The sequence below is a fragment of the Nannobrachium achirus genome, assembly GCF_963921795.1.
Source record: "Nannobrachium achirus genome assembly, chromosome: 9".
Taxonomy (NCBI): Eukaryota; Metazoa; Chordata; class Actinopteri; order Myctophiformes; family Myctophidae; genus Nannobrachium; species Nannobrachium achirus.
In genome coordinates, this window is record NC_137818.1 from 4,828,987 (window position 1) to 4,839,195 (window position 10,209).

Here is a 10,209-nt window from a genome sequence, read left to right on the forward strand (position 1 = left end):
AGCTCAACGAGAACAAAATAACCAAGCTATGTCGGCAGTGCCTGGTCATCAGTCGTCACATTCTGGTCAGTGCAGCACAGATCCTACAAGCCTGTGGAAGTCTACTGGAGAGATGGAACACCTACAGTATATAAAACATGATATTCTACTGGAGAGATGGAACACCTACAGTATATAAAACATGATATTCTACTGGAGAGATGGAACACCTACAGTATATAAAACATGATATTCTACTGGAGAGATGGAACACCTACAGTATATAAAACATGATATTCTACTGGAGAGATGGAACACCTACAGTATATAAAACATGATATTCCCTCGTTGTGGGTTTTTTATGACGGTGGTACAGAGCAGTCTAACACGCCGCTCCAACATGCATCCAATTCATCAGGTTAATTTGATTTATTTACACAACAGGAATGATATTCACACAGTGTGCAACTTCTTTCAAAGAGTTGTGAGGTAAGAAACTCTACAGGTTTTTATCTAAAGCTTTACACAGATTGTGCTTTACACCCATTCACCCATTCACACACACATTCATTACATTCACCCATTCACACACACACAGCGATGTCAGAGGAAACCATACAAGGCACCAACCTGCTCACCGGGAGCAACTAGGGGTTCAGAGTCTTGCTCAAGGACTCTTCCACACTAACTCTGGGGGAGCCCGGGATCGAACGGGGAACCTCACGGTTCCCCTCCGGCCGCACTACCGGCAACTCTACCACTGGCCATTGGTAAAAGCGGGACAACTCCCGAACGGCCGGTTCATTCCCGGCCGGTCCAGGCCGGCCATTAGGAAAGAAATGTCGGGCAGAAACCTCGTATCTCTGAGTTTCAAATGTGTACGTCTTTTGGTAAAGCAAAGCCCTGCTTCATCATACAAGACTGTCGCACAAACTAGTGAAAACAGCCGATCTACAAGCACACAACGCCTCGCTTGTAGATTGGCTGTTTTCACTAGTTTAAATCATTTTGAAAATGATAAATACAAAACAAACGGTTTTGGACATACAAGGTTTCCACCCGACAACGACGAAATATAACTCATGTAATTGGCCCACTGGCTTGTAACTTGTCATGATCTGGAACGGCAAATCTTTGAGTAGCAGCAGCAATGAGGGCCTCTCCAACTCTTTTTCCCGGGCTGAATCAGGGGCCCAGCACGTCCCTGTTCCCCTTGCAAGTTGAATTTAGAGATCTGATGACTGTGAAAGTCACAGAATTTGATTCCATCCTTGGAAACCAGATGGGAGGAGACCCCTCCCATCTGGTTAGAAATGTTTATGTGTCATTACCATAGGATAAGAGTGTTCGCTGTTCACAGAATACCTTTGCACTGTGTGTGCAGTAACCAAGTGAACCCAGACCATGCCAGTGAAAAGCCTCTCACAGCACAACAGAGCCTCTGGGCTTTCTTACTGAAGGGGTCAGGGTTAGCCATTCTGGCCTGCTCATCTCTCTTGTTGTACTGTATGCCTCACGGTCATGTTAATGGTCGGGTTTCCCAAAGCGATTTTAGCCCATCGTAAGCCCATCGTAGCTCACGCATGGTCGTAGAGAATGAGCCCTGACCGTCATGTTCCCGGGTTTACATGGATTTGGGGCAGAGCGACTTATTTAACCTCCTACAACTAGACCAACATTCAGATTTCACAAACAAAGTGCTCAATAAAGTCTCACACCTGTCTAAATACGGTACAGCTTTCTATTATTTTGTTTTTAATAAGCAGCCTATTTATCCGATCACCTTTTTATCCGATCACTGTCTGTTTATCTCAATGGGGAACGCCAGGAAATACTTGGGAAAACTGAACGTGATTGGATAAAAAGGCTTCTTATTAAAGGGATCCCTGGCTAATATGACAAATATGCCTTAATATATTATAATTGTCCTCTATAAATACAATGTAAAATTAAAAACACCATAAATATTTATGTAATAATATATGTAATCTGTGATCTATCCCTATGGAATTTATGGCATGCATATGCAAATAAAAACAAACGTAATACTTCCTATGGTTAATATGAGCATCAAATCAATATTTCAGATGTGTTTGTGTTTTGTTTTTTGCACATGCATGCCATAAAAATGACACATGACATTTATGACATCATCAACTTGCGACAGGCATTTCCCCTATTGAGTGAAAGATTAGCTATTTCTAGAAGAAATAAAATATTTAAGGTGTTTTTAATTTTACATTGCCGTTATAGAGGACAAAGAACACGGAGGATATGGGTAATTATAGAATGTTGTACCGTATTTAGACATGGCGTGAGACTTTATTAAGCACTTTGTGAAATCTGAATGTTGGAATAGTAGTTGTAGGGGGCTAAATAAGTCGCTCTGCCCCAACCCATGTAAACACGGGAACATGACAGTCAGGGCTTGGTCTCTACGACCATGTGTGAGCTACGATGGGCTAAAATCACTTTGGGAAACTCGGCCAATGTCTCTTGTTGTACTGTATGCCATGCAAGCATTTACTTGTCCACGAGTGGAACATATGGAGAAGGAGGACTCATCTGAACAAAACACCACTTCCACATCTATGCAGACCGGTGGTTTTCAACCCTTTTCACATTAAGGTCCATTATTTAATCTGCATTTGAGACGCATGAATGGCATTTGCCTTCCAAGAAAGCAAATAAAGTGTAGATTTCCGGAGGAGGCTGGTTTACAAGGCTAATGACATTTAGCCTCTCAGACCCAAACTTCCATGCTGTATTGATGTGGTGCCACAGGAGAGATAACAGGCAAACTTTGATCAAAATATACAATTCTCCAACATTCTATAATTGTGTTGACTCCTTGTGAATTGAGTAATGCAGATATTTAAAGTTATACTATGTAACTTTTTTTATAAAACATATCTTAAAATTGTCCTAACTATTAAATCGCTAAAGTTTTAGAACCCCCACTCCGTTAATTTCAGCCCCAAAAGCCTTTTCTTTATATGTTTTCTACTTGGCCTTGACAGGGGCGGGATTTCGCTGCAAAATGACGTAATCTGCATCATCTGTATACGTTGTGTATACGTTGGCCAATCACATCGCAGATCATACGCACATGATACACTACCGGCCAATTACAGTGCATCTTGCGTCTTTTCAGGAAATAGCTTGCTTCAACAGCTTTGTTTACACTGGTCTAGAAGTCTAGCATGTAGCTCCCCAACCGCTGCTCGTAGAGGGACACGGGAGACCTCATTGAAAGCGTCTCGGCGAGGCGAGGCGGACGAAAAACGGACGAAAAAAGCAGACGCGACCACGGTTTGCTATACTGCTACAGACCACTAGTTGAGCAACTTACACAGTATAGCTTAAAGTTAAGTGAGAGTTACATATCGTAATTGTTATGGGTCCATTTGGGTTTCATTTTATGCTCTTAAGATTTATAAGGGCTCATTTGGTTGCCAACTCTCCATCATTTAGTTGGGGACCATCTGTAACCCCCTCAAGGACCACTGGTGGTCCCTGGACAACTGGTTGAGATTAAATCACTGCTGTAGACCAGTGCCATTTGGGTCATGAACCACTTAACCCTCTAAGGCCCGCATTAAGAAATACTTGAAATAAAAAATTGAAAAAAATCAGATGGTGTTGTAGGAGTCCTATTAAGAGGAAAATGTAATGTTTTTTTCAAAAAAATGTTTTTGTAAGATTTTATAGCCATAAATCAAAAATCATAAATCATGCTCTAATTTACATATGGGGGATATTTTTCACAATAACAACATATGTACATGTTCTAGACATTCTAATGATCACCCAAAAAAATAGTACAGGCATTTTACTTATGTTTTTGTGAGGTATAGCCTCCATGAAAAAGTGAGATGTTGTTTGTCAAAACTCTGGAATTTCAGCGGGTGTGGCGGGTGTGAATGTCAGCCCCTGTGGGGGGTATTTATATGCAAATATTGTGGCCAATGGCATTGTAATACTAAACAATAGAATCCAATGGTGGTGTTTAGGTGGTAGGGGGAGCTAAAATAAAATGATTTAAACCTTTTTTTGGATAAAATACAAACGTTGTAATATTACAACCGTGGGCCTTAGAGGGTTAATGCACAAGCATCACCGTCATTAAATGTGTGCTATAATTGACTACATGTTTTTTTCCACAGATCTAAGTGCAGATGTCACTGACTTCAGTAGCTCAGTTCCAGTTGGAACAGCGGCCAGTTGAGCAGTATTGTTGTCCCAATAACAAACCATCAAGTCACTTGGATCTTTTTCTCTTTCCAACTTGATCTAAAATCGAGGTCAACTGGGCCATGCAGATCTTCTTTTTTGAGCAGTGAAAACCGCTCCTGCTTCAGTTTGTGTGTATTAGCAGCACGGATACATGGAGATCCCTGCTAATACATCATTATAAAGTAACTGACATCACGGACAGAACGGGCCTTACAAGGTCATCGGGAGCAATCAGGGGTTCAGAGTCTTGCTCGAGGACACTTCGACAGTGACTCTGGAGGGGCCCGGGATCGAACTGGGAACCCTCCTGCTCCTCCTGAGTAGGTATGGGACGATACGCACAGTATACACAGTTTATCGTGATAAAAAACACTCACTATAATCGTATCGTGGAGATTTAATTCATCGTGATATCGTTCTCCGTCATGCACTGGGATCAATTCACCTTTTATTTGCCGAGCTGCATATCCGGTACCACTTAAACCCTCTATAACTGGTAAAAGGTACTTATAATATACACTTCATACAGTCTTTTCTCACTCTATCAAATGTCTTTGCCAAAAAATTGCCGATCTACAAGCTCACAACGCGTCACAACGTGACGCGTTGTGTACTTGTAGATCTGCTATTTTTTTGGCAAATGTTCCGCCCCAGGATAATGGATTTTGATTATCGTGATAATATCGTTTCTTTTCTTTTGTCACAATAATGGTGATATGAAAATGTCAAATCGTCCCATCCTTACTCCTGAGCCACTGCCTGCCGCCCCCCACATTCACACGTTCCACTGATACGGCGCTGGAACGTGTGAGTGAATCCTACGCTATCAGGCCGGCTGATGCCAGGCTCACCCAAGGGTGACGTGTGGTGATGACACCCACTTTGAGAGACCGTGCCGTGGGATCACAGGAGCAGAGCCACGCCAACCACAACATTGTTGCCATAAATGGGTTGTCTTCATGAAACTGTATGACTGAAAAGTGCATAACTGTTACTGTTCAGGAGTCAAACGTAAAAAAATATATTGTCACATTTTGAGTGTGTTGTAGATCCGCTGTTTTGGACTCTTGTGGTTGTAGTATGATCAAGTAGTAAGTAGAGCATTAATTTATAAATACACATCAAAAGTAAAAACATGGAGATATGGTTTCTGCCTGACGCATACACACGCATGCATGCACGCGCGCACGCGCGCACACACACACACACACACACGCGCGCACACACACACACACACACACACTCTCCTGGAAATCTACCACAGCCATGCTGGCATGACTTCCTTTTCCTTTAACACAAGAACAATGTGCCCCCATGTACACACACACACACACACACACACACACACACACACACACACACACACACACACACACAGAATATACAGACACAAGTACAAGCTCCTGTTCACATGCATTTGCGCGCACACACACGCACACACACACACACACACACACACACACACACACACACACACACACACACACACACACACACACACACACACACACACACACACACACACACACACACAGGTATAGGGTGTATCTCAGACTTGATCATCTGACACAATCCTGTTATCTTTCTACCTTCACCTTCAACTGACTCACTCACTATATCACACAACCTCACCCTCACCCACACTCTCACCCACACCCACACCCTCACCCACACCCTCACTCACACACCCTAGTCTATTAACACTGGTGATGTTTGCCAGCTGTTGTAAAAACGTATAGTATAGTACACATAGTATCCTGTATGCTATGCTGCATATCACTTATTACTACTACAAGTAAGACGCCCTAAGGCCGAGAAGCGACAGTCGGGTCGCGCTGAAACAATAGAGCTCCTGAATATTTACGCACACACACACACTGCGCCCCAGTTGACAGAGCTGCGTTCCTGTCTGTGAAAGCCACAGCCAATCAAAGACGCGGCACAGACCCATGTGTTACTGTGTTACACCAAATGGGTTAACCTTTTGTGGCCTGCCTTTCATGGACGGAATGGGAGGGAGGAACTGAAGTCCATAGGTAACGAAATGTATTAACTTGATGGACACATAAGTGTGACGGACGGACACATGAGCGTGACGGATATGAGCTGGACGTTTTCATACAACTATCAGTTGTTACTACACTACTTTTGATGCTTTTGAATTTGAATCCTAAAATGTCACAGTTTTGAGGTTTCCCACCCGTCAGAGACGATATAGCCTACTGTACGATGATCAGCATATGAAAGTGCTCATCAATTCCTAATATGGAGAAAACAAAAAACCCCAATTTATCCTACTTAAAGCTATAGTGTGACTTTCCTGTCTGGATTTGAACCCTGGTGTCCTGCGCAAGTGCAGACATTTTTACCACTGAGCTAATAGAGCCTGCAATGAATGCATGCATGCTTGGGGAGAAACCGAGTTTTGACCTCTCAATAGAAGAGCAGTACTAACATACTCTACCACAGGGATACTCAAACTCCGGCCCGTGGGCCACTTCTGACCCACGGCACAATTTTGACTGGCCCACCACTGCATCATTAGCCATTTGGTAGCTAAACAGTCTGGGCAATCTATTTCAAGTAGATTGTTTGATTTTATTTTATTTTCCTTAGCCATAACTATCTGTTTTCACAAGTTTATTTTCTGTAAAAAGCCATTTGTGTTGAATGTGGGCCAAGTCATAAATAACATTGTGAAGCAATTGAAAGAGAGATGTGCTCAGCTATCTCTAATGTTATCCCACTTGATAGCAGGCAGACATGAGAGACAACAACCCAGACAAATATTACACATGTACATTAGTTTGGTTTAGTGTTTGTGTGGGGTATGCTAATTGCACAGGATTATTAAAAAGAGAGAAAATGTTGCAAATTACTTTGATTACAAATTGTGTCATTGACAGAATATAAATGGAATTCCAAGCCATAACATAATGCACTTTATGAGAGAAGTTATCAAGTAATGTCATTTTATCACCCGGCCCCCGGCCCCTTGACATTTTTGTAATGTGGCCCACCGGTTCAGAAGTTTGAGTATCCCTGCTCTACCATAATATAATATAATATTATAGATTGGACAAAATGGAACACAAAGTTACATAATATGGCTTTACACTTCTTTTGGTCCCAAGAAACATAATCCACTGAAGCCCAGCAGGGTTGAAATATCACATTATTATTATTATCCACACTGTCCTACACTGCAGGAGGACACTTCAATACCATCTGTGAAGTTACACAATGCTGTTTTTAACTTGTTCCAATGGGACTTTCTTTTAAAGTTGTACCATGTAACTTTTTTTATAAAACAAATCTTAAAATTGTCCTAACTGTTAAATCGCTAAAGTTTTAGAACACCCACTCCGTTATTTTCAGCTTCTGAAGCCTTCTCTTTATATGTTTTCTATGATCCTGGCCGTGGACCGGATTTCGCGCCAAAATGACGTAATCTGCATCATCTGTATACGTTGTGTATACGTTGCCCAATCACATCACCGATCATGCACACATGGTACACTACCGGCCAATCACAGCTTATCTGCCCTGGTCTTGAAGTGGGGTCGCCATATTTGTAGTCGCCGTGTGTCTCTTTACTCAAAAGGTAATCTCGCCTACCAGGCAGGGTGAAGTAGTCCGTTTCTCCGGAATGCCTGAACGCACAGGAACCAGGGACCCCTCTAAAGATAGCTCTCGGCGTTGTGGAGGCAGACGCGGGGGTGTGAAGGTACGAAAAATGGGCGAAAGACGCGAACGCGACCGCGGTTTGCTATAGGGCTACTGACCACTAGTTGAGCATCTTACACAGTATAGCTTTAACTCTTAGGCCATGGCTACACAGAGCTGGATATTTCATATATCCCGGTTTTTCAGATATCCACATAGAAAAATATCTAGGTCCACACGACAAAGATATCTAGGTCTAACAAGCACACACACAGTAAAGTCTTCAGAGATATCCGGGTTCCCTGTCTACACGGATCCAGTGAATCGGATATTTTTCAATGTCTTCACTTATTTATCCGGTTTAAAAAATATCCAGCTTCGCGGCCGAAATATCCAGCGTCATGTGGCTGCAAGCCCCAACAGCACAAAAAAATGTCTAGCGTCAGAAATATCCAGCTCTGTGTAGCCATGGCCTTAGAGTCAGTGTACAAATGGAACCAAAGGGACCCATACAATATCAGAGTTACAAATCTATGAAGTCACAGAATGTTGGAGAAAAGTCATTTGAATGTGACATTATTATTCAAGTTTCCCACACGATGACAGCAGCATCCCAGCAATTCAAATGGATTCATGGATGGTGCAACCTAATAGTTATATTCTAGACTAGTGTTACTTTCTATATGACATGCTTGAACAAATGTACGTAGCCTTACTAGCCTATAATAAGAAAATAATAATTCCGTTTCTGACACTGGGCGATATAACACATATGTGAACTAGGGAATCTCCCAAAATAATCATATTTGAACTGGGGTTCCCCCCCACCCTGACAAGCAATTGGAATTGTAGTAGGTATGTTTAGCTTGGCTCAGTTCACATATAAATAGTGTGAAAATAGACGATCTACAAGATCACAAAGCCTTGCAACAATACAATTGTTGTTTGACGTTTCATAGTTTGTTGATTCATGTATGTTATTTATAAGAAGTATTATAAAAGTCTTATAAGTCCTTAGATTGTCACTTCCTAGTCATCATGGGGACCCTCCCCAAACTCCTGACCCCCAGGTTGAGATTAAGCAGTGATAAAACACAACAACAGCCTTGGACACTAGCCTTGGAAAATGGCAAAAAGCAGATCACAGCTGCACAGTGCATCATGGGTTGTGTTGTGTTTGGCACCTTGCATACAGCGAGATGCATAGTTATGAATATGCGGTATGCTGCGTCTGGCACCTTGCACAATGCACGCGCGTGCGCGCGTGCACACACACACACACACGCACGCACGCACGCACGCACGCACACACACACACACACACACACACACACACACACACACACACACACACACACACACACACACACACACACACACACACACACACACACACACACACACACACACACACACACTGTATAACAGGAAGCATAATGCATAAAGTAGCCAGATATGAAGAATACACTGTGTTGTGAAATAATAGCACAATCTTTACAATCTTTTGGTAACAGAAACCGGTCACAAATCTGAAATCTTGTTATCTGACAACCACTGTAGCCTACTGTAGCCTACTCTCTAAAACAGTGGGTCTCAAAGTGGATTCCAGGGACTCTGTGCCGTGGGTTCCTTTATGGGGGTCTAAATTGACCCTTACAAGTCTGTAACTCTGACAGTGTACAAATGGAACCAAATGAACCCTGACGGGTCCATTTGGTTCCATTTGTACACTGTCAGAGTTAAGGGGAGACCTTGAAATGTAAAAGTTTGAGAACCACTGCTCTAAAACAAAAACCTGTGTGTGTGTGTGTGTGTGTGTGTGTGTGTGTGTGTGTGTGTGTGTGCGTGCGTGCGTGCGTGCGTGCGTGCGTGCGCGTTTCCCCCTGCATACACACTCACCCCAACGTGCTGATGAATCCATTGACAGAGCCCTCGGCGTAAAGCGATACAATGTCTCCAATGTGGAGGAAACTGGACGCAGAGTCTGACATGATTGTTGTTGTTTGTTGTTCAGACCCTCTGCATTAAAGACCCCCAGATGTCCTTTAACGTCCTTTAACGTCCCTCCTCCTCAGTGAAGACCCTCTGAACTTCAGAGGGTCAGAGTCTGAAGACCCCCAGATGTCCTTTAACGTCCCTCCACCTCAGTGAAGACCCTCTAAAGACCCCCAGATGTCCTTTAACGTCCCCCCTCCTCAGTGAAGACCCTCTGAGACCCCCAGATGTCCTCTTCAACACTCTCTGCTTCTTCCAGGAAAGTCAGTGAAACTTCTTCTCCGACGCGTCTTCTCCTCTTCTCTCCTCGTTAACATCTCCATGAAGAGTGAA

General features: G+C 42.9%; 1 protein-coding gene across 1 annotated transcript in view; it reads right to left on the reverse strand.

Moving 5' to 3' along the window:
- Positions 1–9,872, reverse strand: part of itpr3 (inositol 1,4,5-trisphosphate receptor, type 3) — a gene marked incomplete at its 5' end in the record, with an annotated part of 142,829 nt that extends 132,957 nt beyond the window's left edge. The window contains one exon of the mRNA XM_080734091.1: positions 9,781–9,872. Within this exon, the coding sequence (XP_080590217.1) occupies positions 9,781–9,872 (92 nt within the window). The remainder of the gene's footprint in view (positions 1–9,780) is intronic.
- Between the last annotated feature and the right edge of the window lie 337 nt (positions 9,873–10,209).